Below are 27,308 nucleotides of genomic sequence, written 5' to 3' on the forward strand. Positions count from 1 at the left end.
CACCCAGTACCTTCCCAAGGAAAATTGCCAAAACTAGGTTGATTTTAAACACCCGGGGTGGCTGAAAGTAGCAGTGTAGGCAACAGCATTCAAGAGCATTAAAAATGATTCATCCGTTTAAAAGAGCATGTGCCTGTGGACGAAGTACAACTTAATAGGCTCTTCTGCTTGTGTCCTCAGCAGCACATACCTTTAACCCCTGAGCAGTCTCACCAGGCTTTGACTTCTTGAAACAAAACAGTCCAGTCTGGTTTCTAAGGATGTTGGTCTCCAAAACCTATTTAACCCAGGTAGGCCTGCAACTCCCTGAGAATGAGCCTGAGAATAACCTTCAGTCCTGTATTTAATAGCAACAGCCCTAGATTATTGATATGCAAAAGGCTTAGGTGTGTTTGACTGCCCAAGCACTGCACTGAGGCAGAGGCCAGCCTGGTCTACAGAGCTAGTTCCAGGACAGCCAGGCTACAGAGAAATCCTGGGGGGGGGGGGGGGGGGTTAAAGATTCTCTAGAATGGCCTTTCTCAATTCCTTGATTTTTGCCTAAATTTATGTGCACATTTAAGGCCTGGTACACAGGCCATCAAATCCAAATTATGAGTGTTTTGTATCACCATATGGGTGCTAGAAATTGAACCAGAATTAATTCTCCCCTCACTTTCCATACCTGAAAGAGGGCAAATTCAACACAAGTCCACACTAAAGTCATTTGTAACTAAACAAGCCTACTTAAAGCACTAAATATTTAAATCAGCTTTCACTTCTATGCTTTTTCATCAATGCAAAAGACTACTGGTGCATACCTGGCATGTAGCTAACTTGGTAGAGGGCTTGTCCAACAGTCAAGCCTTAAGGTACTGGATTCCACCCCCAGCTCCAAACACATGCTCCTTTATACTTTTCAATAACTTTTCAAGTTATCTCTGAAGTGCCAGTAGGTGGTGCTATTCCACTAAACTACCACTTAATACATTCACAAATGCATTCACAAACTAGTTTGACAAATTTCCATGTGCAACAGACATCTGCCCTTAATGATCAATTTTCCAGGTAGACTCCATTCTTTGGGAGTACAGCTTAGTAAATTTTAGTGTAGCTAAGACTTCTCACACGGGCAACCCATCATACTTGCACTAACCTGAACAAAGTATAACTGAGAATCCCAGAAGCAAACACTAGAATGGGCATTCTTAAACCCAGGTACTTCAAAGTGTTGTCTAAACTCTTAGACCACCTGTTATGATCGCATCTGTGCTTCATGAGTAGCAAACCCTTACACCACCACATCCTTCTGCAATTTTGCCCATCCACATTCAGAGCCTAGAACTCATGTTTTGCCACTATTTCAAAGAACATCCTGCATCTTACTCAAAATTAAGTGTTCTGGCCATCCCTTTAATATGCAGCATGTTTCTGGGCTGGAGAGAATGGTGCTCACTGGTTAAGAGGAATAACTGCTCTTAAAGTCCCAGCAACCACATGGTGCCCCAAAATCCATCTTTAGTGGGATCTGATGCCCTCTTCTGGCATAGTCATGCTACACTCATGTCTTTTTTTTTTCCCCAGTCTATTTCAAGTCTACTCCCAAATCTGTTTCCCAAGTCCATTCTGAGAACAGTCTTACCTTGATCTTTTCAGCTGAATCAGGTTTGTGCCCCAGGGGCTTGAATTCCTGATACCACTTACAAATACTTAGCAATGTTGTTTTACATGCCACAAAAGCTTATATATCCCAGCCAAAAAAAGGCTAAAAACTGTAGGCGAGCAGATTTTTTAACTTTTTGCTTACCATTTTTCATTGCTTAATTCTAAATCAGACCAAAGCCTGTCTCATTTTAATGTTCAAATATACTGTAAAGTTCTACTGTATGGTGGCACATTGCCTTTTATAAACCCCAGCAAAGGCTCAAGGCAAATCAACTTGACATCATTTAGCCTGGGTTCATCCATGCCTGCCAACTAAACTATCCTGTATCTAACCTTCTTTACATACCTTCTTTACAAGTCAAATGTCCCAACCAGTAACTAGAAACCAGGATTCCCACAGCTAATTAAGATTACAAGTTTACAGTTTTAAAGCCATCCCTTGGGCCCTTGAAATGGCTCAGCCCTGGGTAAAGACAGATGACAATGAGTTCAATAATCCCCAGGGATGCAAATTGGACACCATCCAACTTGTCTAAAGCACTTAGTGATGACGTTTCAACATTGACCGAGACAGATTTCTCATTAAACTTGTTTTAATGGGTCTCAAAATTCTGTGACAGATTTTTGGTCAAGTTGTTTCCATTAAAAAGTACTGATTTGAAAACTAATAACTTAAAACTGCCACACACAAAAAAAATGGTCCACAAAACATTCTCCTTTCCTTCTGAAGGTTTTACGATGCATTGTTATCATTAACCAGTCTTTTACTATTAAACTTAAATGGCCAATTGAGACAAACAGTTCTGAGACCGTTCTTCCACCACTGATTAAGACTGGGGTGGCAGGTGTTAGAGAGAATATTCATTTAGCCTTCTGAGCTTTCTGGGCAGACTTGGTGACTTTGCCAGCTCCAGCAGCCTTCTTGTCCACAGCTTTGATGACACCCACAGCAACTGTCTGCCTCATGTCACGAACAGCAAAACGACCTATTACAGAAAGACCATTGGTGAGAATTTGTTCATACAGCATTTCACATTCCATAAAATATTTAGTGCAACAGAAACTTAAGTTATGCTTACCCAATGGAGGATAATCAGAGAAGCTCTCAACACACATGGGCTTGCCAGGAACCATATCAACGATGGCCGCATCACCGGATTTCAAGAATTTAGGGCCATCTTCCAGCTTCTTACCAGAACGACGATCAATCTTCTCTTTAAGCTCAGCAAACTTGCATGCTATGTGAGCAGTGTGACAATCCAGTACAGGAGCATAGCCAGCACTAATTTGGCCTGGATGGTTCAGGATAATCACCTGAAGAAAAACAGCTCTTTAAGTACTGCCTTCAGCTTCTGCATGCAACCAACTTACACACTTGCCACCATCTTAATTACCTGAGCGGTGAAGCCAGCAGCTTCCATGGGTGGGTCGTTTTTGCTGTCACCAGCAACGTTGCCACGTCTAACGTCTTTGACGGACACGTTCTTTACATTGAAGCCCACATTGTCCCCAGGAAGAGCTTCACTCAAAGCTTCATGGTGCATTTCAACAGACTTTACTTCTGTTGTCACATTGACTGGAGCAAAGGTAACCACCATTCCAGGTTTTAAAACACCAGTCTCCACTCGGCCCACAGGGACGGTTCCAATACCTAAAAGATTTACAGTATGTAAGGTGAAGACAATTGGACACACCTCAGAATAGTTGAGCCCAGCATCCCAATGTTCTACTTGCCACCAATTTTGTAGACATCCTGGAGGGGCAGTCGCAGAGGCTTGTCAGTTGGACGAGTTGGTGGCAGGATGCAATCCAAAGCTTCCAGCAGTGTGGTCCCACTGGCACTGCCATCTTTGCGGGTGACTTTCCATCCCTTGAACCAAGGCATCTAAAACACAGGGTAACCAATGTTATATAGCCTCCCCACTTCTAGCTCTTTCCATTCAACTACCTGCAAAGTCACTTACATTAGCACTTGGCTCCAGCATGTTGTCACCATTCCAACCAGAAATTGGCACAAATGCTACTGTGTCAGGGTTGTAGCCAATTTTCTTAATGTAGGTGCTGACTTCCTTAACAATTTCCTCGTATCTCTTCTGGCTGTAGGGTGGCTCGGTGGAATCCATTTTGTTGACACCAACAATTAGCTGTTTCACACCCAGGGTGTAAGCCAGAAGGGCATGCTCACGGGTCTGCCCGTTCTTGGAGATACCAGCTTCAAACTCACCAACACCAGCAGCAACAATCAGGACAGCACAGTCAGCCTTTAAGAAATAAGGTGCCACACTCCGTTAATTAATGATAACCTTTTGCTGGTTAATAAGAGTCAGGAGTCTGTAAATTTTACAAACCTGAGATGTGCCTGTAATCATGTTCTTGATAAAGTCTCTGTGTCCTGGGGCATCAATGATAGTCACATAGTATTTGCTGGTCTCAAATTTCCACAGGGAGATGTCAATAGTGATACCACGCTCACGCTCAGCTTTCAGTTTGTCCAAGACCCAGGCATACTTGAAGGAGCCTTTTCCCATCTGTTAAGCAATTCAGAATTAGTACACTCAAACCTCTAGGTTTTCAGAAAAGTATTTCCTCCTTACAGTATATTCCCACCCTCCTTCCTTTCCCCTTGCATCAAACTTGCCTCGGCAGCCTCCTTTTCGAACTTTTCGATGGTTCGCTTGTCGATTCCACCGCATTTGTAGATCAGGTGGCCGGTTGTGGTGGACTTGCCTGAATCTACGTGTCCAATGACGACGATGTTGATGTGAGTCTTTTCCTTTCCCATTTTGGCTTTGAATTAGCGGTGGTTTTCACAACACCTTTTTAAATAAAATTAAAAAAAAAGGTCGAAAAATCACCTTTGAACCGCTAAGCAGCTCGAGACCTTAGCCTTCGCTCCAAACGCAAAAAGGGGCAAATTCCAAGAACGACTTCCCTCGCCAGGCTGGCCCGCCTGCAGTCTCCACCCACCAAATGTGAGCAAACTCCAACGCCATGAGCCTGCTCCCCCTCCCCCAGCCGAGACGAGCGCGGCTCCGACAGGAGCAGCCCGAGGTGACCGAACTGCGGCCGGTACACCACGGGGTCACAGGAAGCAGCGGCCGGCGAGGGGCAAGGCCCTCTTCCTTTGTGTGGGTGACTCACCCGCCCCGCTCCGCCGGGCTGCCGCGTCCTCCATTTTGAGCTGCGAGCTACAGGGCCCGGGAGCGGCCATCTTTCCGCGCACGCAACTGGTGCCGGGCGGGCGGACCTCACCCTCGTCGGAGGCCAGAGGACACGGCGCCGCCAGGGCAGACCGTGTCGGGCACCGGGGACCCCCTGGCCCCAGCACCTCAATCCCACGCCTGGTCGCCCCGGCAAAACCACGGGCCTCGCCCCGTCCAAGTGGCGTCGGTCGGACATGTGCTCCGTCCGAGACGGGCGGGCCCCAGTGCCCCGCACGCCTGTCCGCCGATCCCACCCAACACGAGCTCCGCGGGGTCCGTAGGAGCAACCCCACACCCCTCCTTTGTTAGCCCGGGCCGCCGGGAGGTAAGCCGGGGACAGCGGGGCAGAAACGCCCCAAGTGCGCTCGGCGCGGCACGCGGCGGCGCGGCAAGCACGCTAGGCCGCAAGCCGGGCACGAGGCGCGGCTCCGGGGCTGCCGCTGGGCCGCACACGCTCGCTCGCTCCCTCCCGCACGGCCCGCCGATCGGGGCGGCAATGCTCGCAGGGGAAGCCTGGAGGACGGACCCCCCCCCCCACCCCCGCACGCCAGCCCGGCCCCGCTCGAAGAAGGGACCCCGGGCCCGCGGAAGCCACGTCCGCCACTCACCTGCGTTCTGACGGCAAACCCGTTGCGAAAAAGAACGTCTAAGGCGACTACCGCACTTTTATACCGTTCTCCCCCCACCCTCGGGAAGAGGGCGGAGCCAGCACACGACACCACTTTCCCAGTTTGCCCCGCGCCGGCTCCCCGGCCCCCGCTCGGCGCGCCCTTCCCCCACCGCCGGGGACCGTGGGCTTGTGCGCTCCGGCCGACCCGCGAGCAGCCCTCGGCGCATGCTCCTCCCGCTGTGCAGGGCGGGCACCGCGATTCGGGGCTGTGAGGGCGGGGGGGGGGGGGGAATTTAGCGACGGTCCCTGGATTCCCCGGAGGCGAAGGCGAGCCCTCCTTTTGTATGAATTACTCTCGGCTCCCCAGCCGGGGGTGGGGCGGGGAGGCGCTGGCCAAGAGGGCGTCCGGAATCCGTCCCTACCCTTCCTGGCTCCACTGCCAAGGCTGTGTCGAGATCTGGGTGTCCCTTCCCACGGAGGCTACCTCCCGACGTCACCCCGCCATCCTCCCGTTCGCCCCCCGCCTCCCTTGCTCCTCCAGCCCGGAGAGGAGCACAATGCTGGGGACCCTTCAGGGCCCCAGGACCCAAGGGCTGAGCTCGGTGGACGAGAGAGCTCGACGGATCTGCCCCTGTGCTGGCCTCTTGGTTCATTCCATCCAACGCCAGCTGCTTCTCTGGAAGCCTGAAGCGCGCTTCACGCCCTAGGAGTTCCGTTCAGAATATGCTTCAGTCCTACAGTTCGCTTTACTTCTGATTCTAGGCTTGTTACGCTAAAAATGATGGTGTGTGCGCGCATTTTTTTTCCATGTGCAGTTATTTGGTAGAGCATGAGGAATCAGAAAAGAATCTAGTCACTCCACATGGTCTCATTTAGAGGCGAGCATCAGCAATCTTACTCTCCCAGTGCCCATCCCTAACACTTTTGTGAAATCAGAGCTGCTCAAAAATGGCTCGTCCTATTATTTAAATACTTTTCTTCCCTGCAGTTCCAGTGATCATAACTGCATTTTTTTGTTGTTTTGTTTTGGTTTTGAGACAAGGTCTCTCTTTTTAGCCCTGGGTGCCCTGGAACTCACTATGTAGACCAGGCTCACCTCAAACTCAGAGATTCTCCCTGCCTCTGCCTCCTGCGTGCTGGAATTAAAGGCGTGCACCACCATGCTTGTGGTGGCCATTTTTAAATGCCTCTCAGGGCAGGCACTTAGAAGTGTTTCTCAGGAGAAAGAAAAACTTCTTTGCTGTTTGTTTCTTAATGTTAGCGATGGAAAAAAGTATTTTGAAATGGGATATGGGGTGGTGGAGATGGAACCCAGGGCTTCTGCACATCAGGCAAACACTTATCACTAAGCTACATTTTTAGCCCATAGAGCATTTGTAATAACCTGATTATGGATCATTAGATCTCCTCTTCCAGATGTACAACATCACTGCCTAGTAACAAACATTGGGTGTTTTTGAACCAACCTAATGAGTATTTGAGGACCTACTGTTCAATGTCCACGGAAACACGTGAGATCTGCAAAGGAACTATTTGCTTCTGGAGAGGAGTCCACAGTCAAGCTAGAAAGGAAAAAATGAAATGTAAGACAATTTTGGAAACAGTTCAAAGCAAATTTACATGGTGCTTCCTTGCTTCTAATCTATTATCTACTTCTAGTTTTCAATTATATTTCACAAGCCAAACTGTTGTTGCTTTTTAACTTTATAAAAAAAAATAGCACTATTTAGTGTGTATGAATGCACAGGCCACAGCACTTGTGTGGAGACCAGAGGACACCCACCTTTCAGGAGTCAGTTCTCTCCCTCAGCTGTATAGGTCGAAGGGGTCCAACTCGAAGTCAGGCTTTGCAGCGAATGCCTGTACTCACTGAGCCATCCTACCACCTCCTTAAGTTGTTTTTGTTTGAGACAGAACCTGCCGTAGCCCAGGGTAGGTTCAAACTCACTATGTTGCTGAGGCTGGCCTTCAACTTCTAATCTACCTCCACGTCTCAGATGCTGGGATTACAGACTTGCCCCCACCATACAGGCTTCTTTTCTTCCATAATTGAAAAAAAAAAAAAAAAAAAGCCTTCTGTAATAGCCTTCCTAGTCCTTATTTTACAGATCCTTACAACCTTCTAAAAGCAGGTTCTCTCATTCATCAGGAGGTTTCTGTCTTCCTTTTCCTTTAACTCTGGTCATTGTCACCAAAGCATCTCGGACAAACTTTCTCTAAAGTATATACAACTAATCATTTTCTATCCACAGAAGCCTTTTCTGGCCAAGGAGGGTGTTAAGGGACCAAACATCGGGTCTATGCAGGCTAGGCACACAAAAGCCTTTTCTGTAATGTCCACATTACCCTCTCTCATTTCACAAATTCTTTTTTCACACGGAATTTTTCTAGAGTTCTTAGCCAGTCCTATAAAATTATCTTGATACCCTAGCGCCTATTTGTAACCAGAGAAATCGTAAGAAACACACGAAAACCAATCCCTACCAATAGACCCAATCTCTCTGCTCTCATTTATTTCCTTGGAAACACTGGTTAGTGATTCCTCTTTGGAATCCCACAGTTGGCTAGCTATGTTAGTGTATTACAGTCATAGTAACTATGCCACGCTAGATATTATTTTCCATGCTTGCTTTAACAGCGCATGCTTCTAATGGTTTAGGCTTATATATTATTGGGGTAATACAATAGTACACTTTTTTTTTCTTTTTTCTAGACAAGGTTTCTCTGTGTAACAGCCCTGGCTGTCCTGGGACTCACTTGGTAGACCAGGCTAGCCTCATTCACAGAGATCCTCCTGCTTCTAGCTCCCCCAATGCTGAGATTAAAGATGTGCATCACCACCCTGCCTAACAACAGTACCATATCTTAACAAGAATGGCAAATTTTTGACCATGTAAAGAAACGATTATTTCATGACCTGAGGGCTTGAAGCAAAGACTAAAGAAAGACTGAAAGTTTAGGGGGTTATTTGTTATAATTTGTTATCTTATGCGTATGGATGTTTTGCCTACATCTGTGTCTATGCACTATGGTGTCTGCCTGGTGCCCTCCGAGGTCAGGGTGTCAGGTCCCCGGTCCCCTGGAGCTAGTTACAGAAGGTGGTGTGCTGCCTGATCTGGGTGCTGAGAACTGAACCCCTGTCCTTGGCAAGAGCAGCAAGTGCTCTTAACTGTTGAGCCTTCTCTCCAGCCCTAGTTGTTGTGTGTTTGTTTTCTGAGGCAGGATTTTACCGTGTAGCCCTGGCTGGCCTAGAACTTACACTGTAGACTATGCTGGCCTCAGAGATCCTCTTGACTCTGCCTCCCAAGCTTGGGGGTCTGGTCTTTGTTCTGTTCTGTTTGTTTGTTTTCTTTTGTGTGTGGGGGAGAGTTCAAGACAGGGTTTCTCAGTATACACCAGGCTGGTCTCTAACTCAGAGATCCACCTGTCTCTACCTCTCAAGTGCTGAGGTTAAATTAAAGGCTTGCACCAACACAGCCTGGTGTATTTGTTTTCTTAAGACAGAGCCTCAAGTAGCCTAGGCTGGCCTCAGACTCATTATGTAACTAAGGATAACCTTGAACTTCTGATTCCCCTGCCCCCACCTCTCATGCGGAGAATATAGGCATTCATCACCATACCTGGTTTTATGCGGTGCTGGAGAATCTAACCCTGGGCTTCACAAATGCTAGACAAGCAGTCTAGCAGCTAAGACTGGTCTTCAGTCTTGAAAGCTGAAAGATGAGCTTTTGAAAGTTTTAATCAAGGTCCAGAATCAAGGCTAAAATCTAATCCTTAAAAAGAGTCTTGAAGCCGGACGGTGGTGGCGCATGCCTTTAATCCCAGCACTCAGAAGGCAAAGCCAGGCCGATCTCTATGAGTTCAAGGCCAGCCTGGGCTACAGAGAGAGCTCCAGAACAGCCAAGGCTGCACAGATAAACCCTGTCTCCAAAAACAAAAGCAATAAAAAGACAAGGTTGGAGAGATGGCTCAGTCGTGAAGAGCACTGGCTGTTCTTCCAGAGGGCAAAAGTTTAGTTCCCGGTTCTAGGGGATCCAACACTTCTGGCCTCCCAGGGCACCTGCATTCATTGGCAGATCCACAGTACAGACATATAACACACCTATATATAATTAAAAATAATAAAAATAAGGGCTGGAGAGATGGATCAGCACTTAAGAACACTTAGTTAACTGGTCTTCCTGAGCATACAAGTTCAGTTCCCATCTTCTAGGGAACCTGATGTCTCTGGTCTCTAAGGATAACCCACCCAAAGACACACACACACACACACACACACACACACACACACAAACACAAACAGCCAGGCATTATGGTACCTCTCTTTAATTCCAGCACTCAGGAGGTAGAGGCAGGAGTAGCTCTTTGAGTTTGAGGCCAACCTGGTCTACATAGTGAGTTCCAAAAGAGTCAGGACTACATAAAGAGACCCTTTAAAACAAACAAAAAATGAGGGCTGGAGAGATGGCTCAGCAGTTAAGCTTTTGCAGAGGACCCCGGTTCAATTCCCAGAACCCACATGATGGTTCACAACCTACCAACCCTCTGTATCTTCAATTCCAGGGGATCTAGTGCCTTCTTCTGACCTTCCTAGGCATGAAGTATGGACATGTTGCACATCCATACATATAAGCAAAATACTCATAAAATAAAATGAGTGAACCTAACTTTTAAAATAGATGGACCTATTACAAACTGTCTCACAGAGGTGTGTTTGTGTACATCCAGCACCATGTTGCATTTCTTTAAGAAACTACAAATAGGGGCTGGATTTTTTGGTAGGATTGGTTGATGACCAAAGGTGGTGATTAATTCCTTATACCCATTTTTGCCCTCCTGACACAAAAAAACTATTGATGAATGGGTATGTACCCTAAAGATTTAAGGTAGAGCTGACTGAATCTTTTGTACATATAAAAGTTTAGAGTTGGGGGCTGGAGAGATGGTTCAGAGGTTGAGAGCACCGACTGCTCTTCCAGAGGTCCTGAGTTCAATTCCCAGCAACCACATGGTGGCTCACAACCACCTGTAATGAGATCTGGTGCCCTCTTCTGGCCTGCAGTCATACATGCTGTATACATAATACATAAATAAATCTAAAAAAAAAAAAAAAAAAAAGTTTAGAGTTGTGATTCCTTTAAGATTCTGTATAAGATTACCTTTCAAGATAAGCAACAAAGTAATTGGCCCTTTCTTTGTAACTGAAAAATGCAGCCTGCCAGTAAAAGACCTGACTGAGAAGAATATCTTGCTTGCCCACAGGGTTAATCTACAACAAGTTGCTTGGGGCGGTGGTGGCGCACGCCTTTAATCCCAGCACCCGGGAGGCAGAGCCAGGCGGATCTCTGTGAGTTCAAGGCCAACCTGATCTACACAGCAAGATCCAGGACAGGCACCAAAACTACACAGAGAAACCCTGTCTTGAAAAACAAACAAACAAACAAAAAACCCCAAAAAACAAACAAACAAACAAGTTGCTTGGGTATGAATGTATGTAGGTTCTTGTGACAATTTGTTTTTCACCTGTAATATGTAAAATGTTTAATCATGTAAGGGATATGGAAAACATGCTATTTTTTATTTGTATTCATTGAAAAAAAAAAAAAAGAAGCCGGGCGGTGGTGGCGCACGCCTTTAGTCCCAGCACTCGGGAGGCAGAGCCAGGAGGATCTCTGTGAGTTCGAGGCCAGCCTGGTCTACCAAGTGAGTTCCAGGAAAGGCGCAAAGCTACACAGGGAAACCCTGTCTCGAAAAACCAAAAAAAAAAAAAAAAAAAAAAAAAAAAAAAGAAAAAGAAAAAAAGAAAAACCCTTAAAAAAAAAAATAGGGGCTGGAGAGATGGCTCAGAGGTTAAGAGCACTGGCAGCTCTTCCAGAGGACCTGAGTTCAATTCCCAGCACCCACATGGTGGCTCACAACCATCTGTAATGAGATCTGGTGCCTTCTTCTGGCCTGCAGGCACACATGCAGACAGAGCACTGTATGCATAATAAATAAATAAATCGGAAGAACATTTGCTGCTCTTGTAGAGGACCTACATGCTGTTTTCGGCACCCACGTGGTGACTCACAGCCATCCATAACTGCAGTTCCAAGGGATCTGGATCCGACATCTTATGACCTCCTTGGGCACTGTGCGTACATGTTACACATGCAAACAGGTAAATTCTCATACACAGAACAGAAATGAATCTCTAATTTTTTTTTCTTTTTAAAAAAAAAGTCAAGCTGGGCACTGGTGGCACATGCCTTTAATCCCAGCATTCCAGAGGCAGAGGCAGGCAATCTCTGTGTGAGTTCAAGACCAGCCTAGTCTACAAAGCAAGTTCCAAGATGGCTTGGGCTGTTACACAGAGAAACCCTGTCTGGAGGGTGGGGGTGGTAGTAGCAGTTCACATATATCATTTCAGCATTTGGGAACGTCAGAAAAATATCCTTGAATAAAGCTGAGTGAGGAGAATTCTGAAAGCTTGTGAGAAAACTCCAAGAAAACAAAAGGAGAGTCTCATAACCTCTGTTACTCCTTAACATGGGTTGTTCTTGGAATGTGCTTGCATGTCCTTCCCAGGTAGACTAAATAGGAGTGGGTTTGCTTGGGATTACACATTGCTATTACTTTTGTTATTCAAAGATGTTTCCAAGCACAGGTTGTCCTTGTGACTATATACAGCCTAAACTCACATGAACATGTCTTGCCTTTGTAACTGTATACAGCTTGAACTCAAGTGAACTTTGCTTATATGACCTTGCTTAACCCTCAGAATATCAACTGTCTGATGCTCTGAATAAAGTGGGCTATTGCATGAAAAGAAAAAAAAAAATCTTTAAGGGGTTGGGGATTTAGCTCAGTGGTAGAGTGCTTGCCTAGCAAGCTCAAGGCCCTGGGTTCGGTCCTCAGCTCTGAAAAAAATAAAAAATAAATAAAAATAAATCTTTTTAAAAAGGAAAAAAAAGAAACTACAAATATTTCCACAGCTTATGGAAAATACATTTCCTGATTGAAATATGTCTTAAGCTTTTGCCTATGGTTAAAAAAAAACCCAACATTCTAATCAGACATTCTAAATATAATTGACAGAATGGATCCAAAATTACTCCTGAAACCAAAGTGATGTTTAGCCGTATATTCGCCATCACCGTCATTATTGCTATTATTATTGTTATTTGATAGTGGAAAGTGAACCTAGGCCCTTGCCCCATGCCAAGCCAGCATTCTCTCTGTATTCTAATGCAGTGAAAAAAAAATACTTTATTTCCTTGCATTTAGAGGCAGTTTCACATAGCCTAGACTGGCCTTATCTTCCTAAGTGCTATGATTTCAGGCGTGGGTTTCAAAGCCTGCTTCACTTTATTTTTTGAGACAGGGTCTTGCTAAATTGCCAGGCAGGCATCGTTGAGCTTGAGGTGGTCTTGCCTCAGCATCCTGGGTAGCTGGAATTACAAACCTGTCACCAGGTACAGCTCACATTATGATTATGCTAAATAAGGCAGAAAAGTAAAATTCAGAATTTGAACCACTCCTCCCAAAGCTATCCTGGAATGTAGATCTTTCCTTAGATATTAGAGAATGAGAGCATACACTTTATAAACGCCATATGGAGCATGCTATCTACGATACCAACCCGAAAAAGAGAAAAATCCACAAGACTCCTAAGGAGCCTACGGGGTGCTTTTGAAGTTAGATAATGGTTGGGACTTTCTACAAAGGAAGAGAAATCTCCAGTCTTCTGTTTAAGCGTAGATAGATACCATTTAGCCGAGGGGAGTCTAATGTTTATGTATTTCTGGAAGACACTGGCTGCAGCCTGTGCTGCTGGCAGGGAGCCACTTCCGCTTCGGGGGTGGGGGCAGCGCAGTCTCCTCCCCCCCGCCCCCACCCCGCGGGACCACAGCGCCTCCCTGTCGCCGCTGCCGGGGCACCTGCTAACCACCTGCCCCACCGAGGGCCACGTCTGTTCTCCCAAGAATGAGGTGGCCCAGGCCACCCCTCCACCCGCCCCCACGCTGAGGTCACTTTGGTCTGTCCTCCGTCTGCGGAGGAGACCTGGAGAATGGAAAGGTTCAAGTGCTTCGCCTCTGAAAGACTGAAGTTAATATCAGGATTCACTAAAAGCACGCACATTTTGCGCAGCCCCAGGTTTTTTTGTTTTTGTTTTTTGTTTTTTGTTTTTTTTTGGTTTTTCGAGAGTTTTGAGCGCAACCCTAACTCCTTCTGGCTCCCCCCTCCCCACTTCATGTTACAGCAGATACGGTGTGTGTGCTTTTTGCTAAAAACAGTGACTTCAGCCGGGCGGTGGTGGCGCACCCCTTTAATCCCAGAACTCTGGAGGCAGAGGCAGGTGCATCTCTGTGAGTTCGAGGCCAGCCTGGGCTACAGAGTGAGTTCCAGGAAAGGCTCCAAAGCTACACAGAGAAACCCTGTCTCGAACCCCCCCCCCCCCGCAAAAAAAAGAAACCAGTGACTTCGTTGAGACTATATCTATCTACACACACACACACACACACACACACACACACACACACACACACACACGTTTTCGAAATAGGGTTTCTCTGCATAGCCCTGACTATCCTGGAACTCCCTCTGTAGACCAGGCTGGCCTTAAACCCAGAGATCCTCCTGCCTCTGCCTCCTGAGTGCTGGGACTAAAGGAGTGCACTACCACCACCCGGCTGTTTTTGTGTTTTTTTTTTTTAACTAATAATCATATTTTGCCTGATACTTTCCTTAATTTGCTCACACATCCACGAGGGTGCACTCTTAGGAAGAAAGGTAAAGATTACAGGTATTAACAGAGTAAAGAGGCATACTAACATTCCTCTACTATACATATACAATTGCAGAGCTCCAAGTGTCTTTCTGGACTGACTATACTGTAGGTCCTAATTTTAGGCACTTTTAGACACTACCATTTTTCTGTCATATTTTCATCTTGCTATATCAATTGAAAATGATCTCTCCTGAGCATGGCAGTGCATGCCTTTAATCCCAGTGCTCAGGAGGCAGAGGCAGGCAGATCTCTGTGTTTAAGGCCAGCCTGGGCTACAGAGTGAGTTCCAGGACAGCCAGGGCTACACAGAGAAACCCTATCTCAAACAAAACAAAACAACATCAACAAAAAGAAAATGATTTCTTCACTGCATAGCCCAGGCTAGCCTTGAGCAGGGGCTCTTCACCTTAACTTCTAAGTACTGGGGTTATAGGTAGGCCTGCAGCACCTGCTCACTCAGACTTTGAAAGGGACTTGTTAGAGCTGGGAATATAGCTCAGCAGTAAAGTGCTGCTCTAGCCGTACAGTTCCAGATTCTCGAATTTTCATTTTTTTTATCCCCTCTCCTGCTCTCTCCCTCTCTTCTGATGTAGCCTGAGCTGACCTTGAACTCTCTAAGTAATCAAAACTGGCCTTAGAGCCCTGAACTTCTGGCTCCAGCTCCTGGGTGCTGGGATTACAGGAGTGCAGGATGAAAGCGATTTTTTGTTTGTTTGTTTGTTTGTTTGTTTGGAGACAGGGTTTCTCTGTGTAGTTTTATTGCCTGTCCTGGATCTTGCTCTGTAGACCAGGCTGGCCTTACACTCACAAAGATCTGCCTGGCTCTGCCCCCGACTGCTGGAATTAAAGTGTGTGCCACTACCTCCCAAAAGCGATTTATTAAAGACTATTTAAGAGTAGGATTAGGCCGGGCGGTGGTGGCGCAAACCTTTAATCCCAGCACTGGGGAGGCAGAGGCAGGTGATCTCTGTGAGTTCTAGGCCAACTTGTTCTATATAGCAAGCAAGAGTTCCAGGAAAGGTGCAAAGCTACACAGAGAAACCCTGTCTCGAAAAACAAAAACAAACAAACAAACAAAAAAAGTAGGATTAGGCCAGGAAGTGGTGGCACATGCCTTTAGTCCCAGCAATCTGAGGCAGAGGTAGGCGGATCTCTGTGAGTTCTAGGCCAACTTGTTCTATATAGCAAGCTACATAGTGCAACCCTATATAAAAACAAAACACCACCACACACACACACACACACACACACACACACACACACACACACACACGGCAGGGAGGAGACAAATAATGTTTTGAACTGATGATATCCAACTAAAATGGCCCATCTGTGTGGAAGGCATTTTCTTAAAATTTGCAGTATGCAATATGTAATGTAGTCTCACTACCAACATTTTATAGATGTAGAAGTTATAAGCAACAGTGTGGGAGCAGGGGAAGGCCTGAGTGAGTGAAGTCCTGAGAGAATGTTTATTGATGACATAGGCAGGGCCATGTAAGGACCCATAGCCCCAGGCTCACAGAGATGGCAAAGCCTTCCTAGGGGACACTGAGTGCAAGTGTTGACAGAGTTTTAAAAAAAAAAAGATGCCCACCAAAGCTTTCATCCCCCTCCCCCATATTTACAGCCTGGTAGCTGCTCCCTACCTAGACTGTCCTATTCAGATTACCTAAGCCTGTCTCCTTGGCCCAGCTGTATACCATAAACTGTGCCTCCTTGTTCATCTACGTAATAACTCGCCTCCTTGTTCAACTGTCTGCAATAACTCCACCTCCCTGTCCAACTCTTTATAATAAACACATGGAGCTTCCTAGTTGCTGCAGCTTCTCCATCAGAGAGCCCAGACCGCCCAATCCCTAGCTTTCTGTCTGTGTTTACCTTTTCTTCAGGCCCTGTGGATGCACAAGTTTGTACATAAGCATGTACATTCTTTTCCGAAGTTTCACTATTTTTACACAAAGTAGTAAAATACAAACTTATCACCTTGCTGTTTTCATTTAATGCATCTTGTCAGTATCTTTGGGGGAGGACTCCATTGGGGTCTAGCAGAGAAGAATCAGAATTTGGAGGTGGCCTGGCATAAGGAAGTGAGCAGGGTTTCTGGAGCCTGAGAATTAGGGACTAAGTCTCCATACTCCTTGGTTCACAGACTTTGTGACATCAAGAGCGTCTACAAAACAGATGTCTTCTTATCCATACTTAGTATCTACCCCACAGTCCTAATATGTCATGATCCAAAGGGACATTGTACACTTGCTTAGCTAGGGAAGACATGTGCCTATAGGCTTTCTGAGGAAAGTCTGCTCTCAGTTTATATGCTTTGTGACATCGATTTAAGTCAGTCAGAGAAGTTCATTGTTATCTTTAAAATTACAAACATTTAAAATGACTGGTGATACAAAAACATACTAAATAATTGTCAGAGGTTGTACAGCGAACTATCACCTTCTTTTTTAAAGACAGGGATAGGTTCTGACAATATATAACCCAGGCTGGCCTCACACTCACAGAGATCCACCTGCCTCTGCCTCCCACGTGCTGGGATTAAAGGCGTGCGCCACCACCTGCATCACAACTGGCTTCTTACATTCTTTCTTGCAGTTGAAGAAAACTTTGGCGAGGTGTTCCAGCAGGTAAGAGCTCCTGCTGTCAAGCTTGACAATGTGTGTTCCATCCCTGGAATCGACATGACGGAAGGAGAGAACTTACTTCTGCAAGTTGTCCTCTGACCCCCATGTGCATGCTGTGGTACTTACATGTCCTCCTCGTGCACAAAATACATGAATTAAAAGAGGCCGGGGATACGATTCAGTTTATGTATGTTAAGCCCTCCCTAGGTCTGACCCCCAGCTCCACATAAACTGGGCACAAGGCTCCTTCAAAAAACAAGAAAAATCTACCTTGGTGTGATGGTATGTGCCTACATCCCAGCACTTCCAGTGTTCAGAGGTAGAAGTAGAGAGAACACTTTTAGGAAAAACTAGGCTACATAGCAAGATACTGTGAGCAAATGGGGGAGGAAATAATATTTCCCTTATTAGTTCCTGGTGAGGATTAAATTATACAACCAATAGAAAACTCTCTCTTTTTTTTTTTTTTTCTTTCCTGTTGTTCCGGAGCTGAGGACTGAACCTGGGGCCCTGTGCTTGCTAGGCAAGCGCTCTACCACTGAGCTAAATTCCCAACCCTGAAAACTCTTAGCTTGAGGCTGGAGAGAGAGCTCAGTGGTTAATGGCTTTGGCTGCTCTTCCAGAGGACACAAGTTCTATTCCCAGCACCCACATAGAAATGTATCCACCTGAAACTCCAGTTCCTTTGGTTCTGACACCTTCTTCCAGCCTCTGTGGGCACTGTGCACATAAGGAGCACAGATATACATGTAGGTAAAACATCCATACACATTAAATAAGTATTTGAAAAAAAGAAGAAAACTCTTAGCTCGGCACCTGGCTTCTAGCAAGTGCTTAACAATTATTTTGTTCCTTTTAGGACTAGAAATTGAACCCAAGGCCTTCTGCATCCAAAGCACACACTATACCCCTATACTAATATGTTGAACACCCAGCTCCAGGAAAACATATTGGCATGCTCTCTCTAAGTCCCCGCCCCCCTCATATTGAACCTCACTGTGGAGTACTGGCATGGAACTTGCTATGTTGCTCAGACAGGCCTTGAACCTCTTTAGGATTAGATTATAAATACGTACCAGCATGCTCAGAGGGCCTTGAGCGTGCAAGGTAAGTACTCTACCATTAAGCTATATCTCAGCCCTATCAGCTTAATTTTCAGTCTGCTCGGGCTACTATAACAACATACATTGATTTGTAAATAGTCCTCTTTCTTCTTGAAACTGATTATCTTAAAAATAAATAAATGTACTTATGTGTTTTGTCACAATGGCTGCAGAAAGCTGCCCAACAGACGTGAACCTTCTTCATCAGAGTAGACACCCTCAAGATTTAATCACTTCCCAAATGCCCCACCTCTTAATAATATCACATGGTTACTAGGCTTCAATATATGAAAATTGGGGCGAGCATTAACATTCAAACCATAGCATGGGCCATGTTTTACAAATTGCAAAGTTTAGCCTGGCCAGGTGGTGGTGGTGCCTGACTTTAATACCAGCACTCAGGAGGCAGAGACAGGCAGATCTCTGTGAGTCAAGTCTAGCCTGGTCTATAGAGCTAGTTCCAGAACAGACAGGGCTACACAGAACTCTGTCTTGGAAAAAAAAAAGCAAACAGCCAGTTTAGCCAGATATGGTGGTGGCACACACCTTTAATCCCAGCACTCCTGAGGCAGAGGCTAGTGAATCTCTGAGTTCAAGGCTAGCCTAGTCTACAGAGTTCCAGGACAGATTTGCAAAGTTAGATATTAAATAAAACATTTTTGTTGTTGTTTTGAAGCAGGGTCTTTCTGTGTATCCTTAGGCTGTCCTGGAACTCCCTACTTGGAATAGCCTGGCTTTGAACTCAGAGACCCATCTGCCTCTGTCTCTGCTGGGACTAAAGGTATATGCCACCGTGCCCAGAAATTGCATGTGTTTGCTTTTCCAGACGAGGTTTCTCTGTGTATCCCTGGCTGGCCTCGAACTCACTGTGTAGACCAGGCTGGCTTCAAACTCAGAGATTTGCCTGCCTCTGCTTCCCAAACGCTGGGACTAAGGGTATGTACCACCACCACCACCACACAGAAATTACATGTTTTTTAAAAGCAACATGTTACCCTTAATTCTAAAGTCCTGTCGTGTACTTGTGCTCTCTATGATTAGACGTCTTTTATCTTTCTCTTTTTAAGTATGACATCGTTTTAGTTGCTGCTGTTTTTCTAGTACCATCTGCTTCCTTATATCAATGAGCAAGCTATTCCTGCTGCCAAAGGAACTTTCCAGACTTGGTTTAAAAAACACCCAAACTTTGCATATGTCACATGGGAAAACCAGGTTTCAGCTGGGTGTTGTTATGGTTAAGTTCTTAGAGCATCTTTTTCTAATAACAGACTCTCAAAGAATCAGGAATCCTGCCTCTGCCTTTAATCCCAGCATTCAGGAGGCAGAGGCAGGTGGATTACTGTGAGTTTGAGTTCATGCCAGTCTACAGAGTGAAGTTCGAGTTCATGCTGAGTGAACTACACTATAGAGTGAGTTCTAGGACAGCCAGGGCGTTGTAGAGAGTCCCCCATCTCAAACAACAACAAACAAACAAAAAGAATCAGGAGAACATCACAAGCATGGAGACTGCTGGCAAGGGGTTTTGTATGAGGTACAAAGTCATAACTAAAATCTAATATTTAAAAAGAATCTTGAGCCGGGTGGCAGTGGCGCACGCCTTTAATCCCAGCACTTGGGAGGCAGAGCCAGGCGGATCTCTGTGAGTTTGAGGCCAGCCTGGGCTACCAAGTGAGTTCCAGGAAAGGCGCAAAGCTACACAGAGAAACCCTGTCTCAAAAAACCAAAAAAAAAAAAAAAAAAAAAAGAATCTTGAGCTGGGCGGTGGTGGTGCATGCCTTTAATCCCAGCACTCAGGAGGCAGAGGCAGGCGGATCTTTGTGAGTTCGAGGCCAGCCTGGTCTACAGAGCGAGATCCAGGAAAGGTGCAAAGCTACACAGAGAAACCCTGTCTTGAAAAACCAAAAAAAAAGAATCTTGATATTTAATCCCCAGTACTGAAAATACAGAAAAATGAAGTGGATATTGATGAGAAAGAAAAGTACCAGAGATAATTTTAGCTTAGTTAAAAAAAAAAGTGTTTTACAATAAGTATGCACAATTTACTGAAAAGACATTGCAAACCAATGATTCTGTACAGTTCTGAAATTAATAGAGAGGTGCTTTCAGGCAAATTATTCTATTTGAAAATATGGACAGGGCTGGAGAGATGGCGAGGCAGTTAAGAGTACTAGCTGCTCTTCTAGAAGATGTACGCGCGCGCGCGCGTGCGTACGTGCGTGAGTGCGTGCATATGTGTGTGTGTGTGTGTGTGTGAAGTTCGATCCTAACCTAATTAGTTTTATTAAATAAAAAGCCCAGAGTCAGATATCGAGGGTGAAAGCTGAAAGATCAGAGAAGCAGTACAAATCCTCAGACCGAATGGGGGCCAAGATCCTGTCTCTACTCGCCTTGTATTCCTGACTCCATCTCCCTAGTGCTGGGATTAAAGTCATGCACCACCACTGCCCAACTCTGTTTCTCTTTTAGACTGGTTCAATCTCCTGTAGCCCAGAGCGGCCTTGAACTCCTGATCTTCCTGGTTCTTCCTCCCGAGTGTTGGGATTAAACGTGTGTGCCATCACTGCCTGACCTCTATAGTTACCTAGTGGTTAGCTCTGCCCTCTGATCTCCAGGCAAGCTTTGTCAGAACACAAACAAAATATCATACCTGTGTGTGTGTGTGTGTGTGTGTGTGTGTGTGTGTGTGTGTGGTTGGTTGGTTGTTTTTTTCAACTTGACACAGGTAGAGTCCTCTGGGAAAAGGAAATCCCAACTGAGAAAATATCTCTGTCACATGAGATTGGCCTGAAGGTAAGTCTTGGGGGGTATTTTCTATATTAATAATAAATGTGGGAGGGCCCAGTCTGCTATAATTTATTTAAAAAGGGCGGAAGGGGACCTTGGAGGCGAGGGGCCCCAGGAAGTCACGTCACACAACAGAACTCACGTGGAGGATTTATTGGGGAGATAAGAGCTGAAGAGAGAAGAAGAAGAGAAGGGGGCAGAGACTGGTCCCTGGGGACAAGAGCAGCGGAAGAGAAAGAGACGGGAGGTGTGCCAGGCCCGCCTTTTATAAGGGAACATGGCGAATGTGCACAGGGGGTTCTCTTAGTGGCTGCAGCTGAAGACATCCTGTCAGGACCCTAAGGGCAGGTCAATACAGACGCCTGAATGTTAACACAGCCCCCTGTGGGTAGTGCCACCTCTGGGCAGATGGTGCCAGGTGATATAAAAAAGCAAACCGAGTAGCTCACGGGGAACAAGGCAGTGGGAAGCATTCCTCCATTGCCTCTGCTGCAGCGCCGACCCTGACTTCCCTCAGTGATGTACTATAACTGGGACATGTGAGCTAAACAAGCTGTTTCCTCCCCAAGGTCCCTTTGGCCATGATCTTTTCTGTTTGTTTTTCCAGATAGGGTTTCTCTGTGTAACAGCCCTGGCTGTCCTGGAACTCACTTTGTAAACCAGGCTGTCCTTGAACTCATAAAGATCCGCCTGCTTCTGCCTCCAGAGTGCTGGGATTAAAGGCGTGCGCCACCACGCCTGGCTGGCTTTGGTCAGGATCTCTATCACAGCAACTGAAAGCAAACATGGACGGTGTGTATGTGAAAAGTTTCCGTCTAAATTACTGTGGAGTGCTGGTTCTCATGATCATTCATTAGCAGGTTTTTGTCTCAGAAGAACAGCAAAAGCTGTAGCAGGGCTAGTCTTAAATTCTTTGATCTAAGCCGGGCGGTGGTGGCCCACGCCTTTAATCCCAGCACTGGGGAGGCAGAGGCAGGCGGATCTCTGTGAGTTCGAGGCCAACCTGGGCTACCAAGTGAGTTCCAGGACAGGCGCAAAGCTACACAGAGAAACCCTGTCTCGAAAAAGCAAAAAAAATAAAAAAATAAAAATAAAATAAAATAAAATAAAATAAAAAATAAATAAATTAAATTAAATAAAAATAAAAATAAAAATTCTTTGATCTATGATACATGTCAAGGAGAAATAACGGCTATGCCCTTGCCAGTCATGGCAAAAGACTCATTTCCTATTAGTGAGATTCATACCCGTTATGGAGACCTTCCTAGACACATTGTAGTCACCAGACTGCCTAAAATAAAAACAAAGACAGAGAAGCAGGAGAACACCGGAGTCGGAGAGGAAAGTAGCTGGCTACATGCAGGGCACAGGGAGTCCGGGTGGGCGGCTCAGAAAAAAAAAAAAAGAAACCTAAGGAACTAAAGGAACTGTCTTAAACTGTTGACAGAAAAGAAAACCACCCAGATTTCTCTATCTAGTGTAAATCTTTCACAAGTGGAGGTGACGAAATCAGAATCCCTTTTATGCCTTCGAAAACATGCTGACAGGGACGGGCTTTGGAGAGCAGCCGGGCCTCACACAGGTGCTGGGCTGTAACGTGGAACAGGCTCTCAAGCAAGCAAATTTAATTTTCTTTAAAAGATAAATGAAAGTTGAACATCAAGGCACAAGCCTGGAATCCCAGCACTTGGGAGGTAAAGGCAGTAAGATCAGGAGTTCAAGGCCAGCCTGAGTTACGTGGTGAGTCACGTTAGGCCAGGCTGAACTACATGAGACCCTGTCTCAAAACAGACTAGAAGGAAAGCTGGACACAGCGGTGCATACCTGTATGCCTATGACTTTGGTACTTAGATGGAGGAAGAAGGATGGGGAATTAAGGAATTAAGGCAGCCTTATCCATACAGTGGGTTTGTGGCTAGCTTAAAACCTAACCAAACACTAAATATATCAAAATATTAAATACCTATAGGAAGAGCTAGTTAGTGGTCCCAACTTTGGAAACAAGACAAAGGGACACTTGACACAGAAAGCCAAGAACTCCTGGGAACACGAGATAGATTCTGTTTCAAAACATAAGTGAGGCTGGGGGTGATACACTTTTAATCCCAGCATCAGGAGAGTAGAGGCAGGTAGAGCTCGGTGAGTTCAAGGCCAGTCTGGTTTACACCATGAGACTCTGTCTCAAAAAACAGAAAAGAATAAAAGCTGAGCATGGTGGGGTGCACGCCTTTAATCACAGCACTTGGGAGGCAGAGGCAGGCGGGTCTCTGTGGGTTTGCATTAGCCTGGTCTATATATCAAGTTCCAGCTAGGGCAACACAGAGAGACCCTGTCTCAAAATCAATAAGATAAATAAAAGAGCTGGGTATGTGGCTCAGGAGTAGAGTGCTTGTCTAATATCTCCAAGGCCCTAGGTTTTATCCCCAACACCAAAATAAATGAAATATATAATACAGCCATCATCCCACTTCTAAGGTTTTTGTCTTTGAAGATTTTACTGCTTTCTTTCCAAACACCATCAGAGGGTGGGTAGGGTTGGAGGTGGCAGTGGGCTACATCTGCCTTCAGACCCCCCACATGGGGCTTAATCCAAAACGCTTGGAGAGAAAGAGCCTCTGCTGGACAGGAGCTTGGATTGTGAAGCTCTGCTCTGCTCCTGGGGATGGAGGGACTGCTGCAGGGGGGGAGGGGTTGGAAGATGTCTTGGTTGAAGCTCAGGCAGGGATGTGGACTCAGGCAGGCGCCACCAGGCCTGTCTCGATTTTTTTATGGTAATCAAGGAGCCAGGTTCCTCCTGAAGCCAGCCATCAGCTTTCCACTTTCCCCTTGGGTTACAGGCAGCACCCAGGGACTTGGGCACGCTCAACATGGGCTCCGTGGCTCAAGGACACCACCACCACCACCACCACCACCCCCACCCCGCCTGAACTGCTCAGTCTACATGGGAAGAGAATGTGCTTCTCTGGGCATTTGCAAGCCTGGGTCAGGAGGTCAGGTAGCAAAATCCACAAGTACAGAGGCAGAACAAAGCAGAAACAAACTCTTCCCTGCATCGATTTCTCTTTCTGTTTTTTTTTTTTTTTTTTTTTTTTTTTGCAACAGGGTCCAACTAAGTAGTCCAGGTTACCCTGAACCATGGTCCTCCTGCTCTGCCTGCTGAGTATGGAGATTACGGGTATATACCACCATGTTTGGCATGATCCACTCCTGCCAAACAGTTCTCTGTTTCTAGGAAGGAACTGAGAAAAGCAGGTTTGAAACAATGCAAAGTTTGCCACACGTTCCTACCAATCTGTTTGCACTCTGATTGGTAGATATTCTTTTCCTTCCCCCATGTCTATCTTTCTTTTTTTTCCCCTTTCTTTTTTTTTTTTTTTTTTTGCATTGTGGTACACGCCATTATTATTATTATTATTATTATTATTATTATTATTATTATTACTATTAAGGAGCTGAGGACCAAACCCAGGAAGCTCTACCACTGAGCTAAATCCCCAACCCCACCCCCTTTTCTTTCTTTCATTAATTTTAATGTTTTGAGATGGGGTTTCATGCAGCCCAAGCTGTCCTCAAACTTACTATGTAGCTGAAGATATACTTGAGCTTCCTCCTCTCCTGTGTCTGTACGTCCCCTGCCTGGTAGGAATGAGGCCATAGGTTGGTGCTGGAGTAATCCTCCTGCCTCAGCTTCCCCAGTGCTATACGCCATGCCTGACTTCAGTTTTAATTTGTGTGGGTGTGTGCTTAGGTCCTAGGGATTTGAACTCCACTCCTTATGTTTACACAGCAAGCGTTCTTCCGTGACCAGCCATCTCTCCAACCCCAACACCCGCTTGATGTTGTTAGTCTTTATAATAAGGCACATGATGGAACACAGGACAATCAGGAGCTTAGACATTGGAGACTGAACTTCAAAAACTGTAATATACAGGAACAGAAACCTGAGCGCTCTCACGGAAGCAACTTGTAATGAAAATGAAATTCTCAACCAAGTGTGATAGTATGTCGGTAATCCAAGCACTTGGGGAGAGGTCTTTTGCTCCACCCCTTGGTATTTCCATAAATAGCCCTTTAGACAGGCAGAAGGGGCTGGTGGGTTTTTGATCCAGGCCCTCCTAAGGCTATCCTGTGTTTCTGTCTGTCTCTCCCCTATTTCTATCTAAACATTTCTCACTTCTCCCTACTCAAGAGTACCCTGGGGAAAAAGTGGGGGCAGGCCTCCCACAGAAGTTCAAAGCCATCCTTGGCTACCTGGAAGTTCAAGGCCAGACTGAACTGCAAGAGACCACGTTATCAAAAAAGTAAACAAGAGGAGGGGAGGGGAAGGGAGGAGAAGGGAAGAAAGCCAAGTCCTTAGGACCTTCAGGGTGGGCTCTGTGCTTACTCATTCCCCAACCCTTCCGGTAACAGCAATAGGGTTGCTGCCCACGAAGCGTCCCCACACAGAAAAGCCTAAAATGGATCCTGTAGCTACAAGGTATTCATGCACCGTTGGATAAACTGAAATTTTCCATGTCAGGTGGACATTATGATTTCCCAAGTAGCAACTGTAGTTTTCCAGTTACTAACTGGAGTCTGTTTCATGGCTAGTGGCTCATATCTGTAATCCTAGTTACTTGGGATGCTAATTGGAAAGACCACAAGTTTGAGGCCAGCTTGGACTACAGAGTGTGACCCTGTCTCAGAAACCTCAAAGTAAATATTAAATAAAGAGATACAAATAAATTTCTTTCCTTTTCTCTCTCTCTTTCCTTCTTTTTTTTCTTTCAAATTCTTTTATTTCATGCATATGGAAAATTTGTCTGCATATATATATATGTATGCATATATATATATATATATATATATATATATATATATATATATGTTCACTACATATGTGCCAGGTGCTCATGGAGGTCAGAAGAAGAAATCAAATCCTCTGGGACTGGAGTTAGAGACAGTGGGAACCATCATGTGGGTGCTGGGAATCGAACTTGGGACCTCTGAAGAGCAGCCAGTTCTCTTAACTGCTGAACTGATTTCTCTAGTTCCTCTTTTTTTTTCCTTTTTATTTTTCCCTTTTTTTCCCCAATTTTTATTTATTTATGTATTTATGTATTATGTATTTATGTATTTATGTATTTATGTATTTATGTATTTATTTATTTTGAGACAGGATCTCTCTCTCTATAGCCCTAGCTGTCCTGAAACTCACAGGATCTGCCCTTTATTCCCTGGCCGTCCTGTCCCGTAGGCCAGGCTGGCCTCAAACTCAGAGATCTATCTGCCTGTCTCTACATCGGACGATCAGGATTAAAGGTGTCTGCCACCACGCCTGCCCTGTTGTTGGGTTTTAATTGGTTTGTTTTTGAAACAGGGTCTCATGGAATTCTCAAAGCTATACAGTTTCTGCCTCCACCTCCTGAGCTCTGGAATTCCAGGCATGAGCTACTAAGTCCTGCTGAGACGGAACCACTGGTGGAAATGCGATCCACATACACAAGACTTATCCAGCTGTAAAAATGATGACCTCTCACTTCTTCACAGCATGCATGGAACTGGGTTTAGTGGGGTAGGTGAGCTCAGCGGACGCTGCCTTTGATGGCTTCTCACCCATGATTTCAGCCTTCTTTTTCACCTTTCATTTTGAGACAGGATCTTACTAAGCTACCCAGATTGGCCCTGATCTTACTCTGTAGCCCAAGCTAGCCCAGTATTGGGGACCCTTGAACCTTCTGAGTAGCCGTGGTGACAGGCCCAGGCCCCTAGAGCTGTCAGATGAAGCATTTTAAGTTTTAATTTAAACAGTTTTTTCTTTATAGCTTTAGACCTGCAAAATATGTTAAGTTTTCTGGGATAAATTTAAGTAAGCATGCTCCTTCTGCCTAGGTGTGTTAGCTTTGTGCTGGGTCTGACAATAGCCATTGCTATAAATCCCTGAATTAGGAAGTATATTATGTTTCCCTAGTTATTCTTTTTTTTTTTTTCCCAAAAATTTCTTTATTTTGTGTGTATGGATATTTTGCCTGCATGTGTGTTTCTGTACCATTTGTGTGTCTGCTGCACTCAGAGGCCAGAAGAGGGTGTTGGATGCCCTGGAACGAGAGTTAGCCGGCTAGCTACCCTGTGGAAATTCACTACTTAATGAAGTCAGCATGGCTTCTTGTTTTTCATACAGTGTTCCTGAATTATCACCATCCTCCAAGCCAGCAACCGACTTGAATTTTAATGAAAGAAAGAAAAGAAAAGAAAAACACATTCTCTCCAGGTTCAGGGAGAGATCTGCCTCAAAGGACTAAGTTGGAGAGTGGTAGAGGAAGACACCTAACACCTTCCTCTGGCACTTGCACACACACACACACAACACACACACACACACACACACACACACACACACACACACACACACACACACTCACCCTGCATACACCAGAATTAGAAAAGCAGTTAAAGCAGTTTTTTTTTTCTTTCTTCTTTTTTTGGGGGTGGGGGAGGCAAGACAGTTTCTCTGTGTAGCCCTGCCTGTCCTGGAACTTGCCCTGTAGACCAGGCTGGCCTCCAACTCAAGAGATCAGCCTA

At 45.5% G+C, this 27,308-nt stretch overlaps 1 protein-coding gene across 1 annotated transcript; it reads right to left on the reverse strand.

The window, feature by feature from the left end:
* Positions 1 to 2,219: 2,219 nt before the first annotated feature.
* Positions 2,220 to 5,574, reverse strand: Eef1a1 (eukaryotic translation elongation factor 1 alpha 1). The gene is made up of 8 exons (XM_059267034.1): positions 5,456 to 5,574; positions 4,283 to 4,460; positions 3,993 to 4,172; positions 3,609 to 3,905; positions 3,379 to 3,529; positions 3,039 to 3,295; positions 2,724 to 2,958; positions 2,220 to 2,630 (listed from the first exon to the last, which is right to left on the reverse strand). The coding sequence occupies exons 2-8, from the start codon at positions 4,424 to 4,426 to the stop codon at positions 2,506 to 2,508; spliced, it is 1,389 nt and encodes a 462-aa protein (XP_059123017.1). The 5' UTR covers positions 4,427 to 4,460; positions 5,456 to 5,574; the 3' UTR covers positions 2,220 to 2,505.
* Positions 5,575 to 27,308: the final 21,734 nt, after the last annotated feature.

This window comes from Peromyscus eremicus, chromosome 7 (genome assembly GCF_949786415.1).
Source record: "Peromyscus eremicus chromosome 7, PerEre_H2_v1, whole genome shotgun sequence".
NCBI classification, from domain to species: Eukaryota; Metazoa; Chordata; class Mammalia; order Rodentia; family Cricetidae; genus Peromyscus; species Peromyscus eremicus.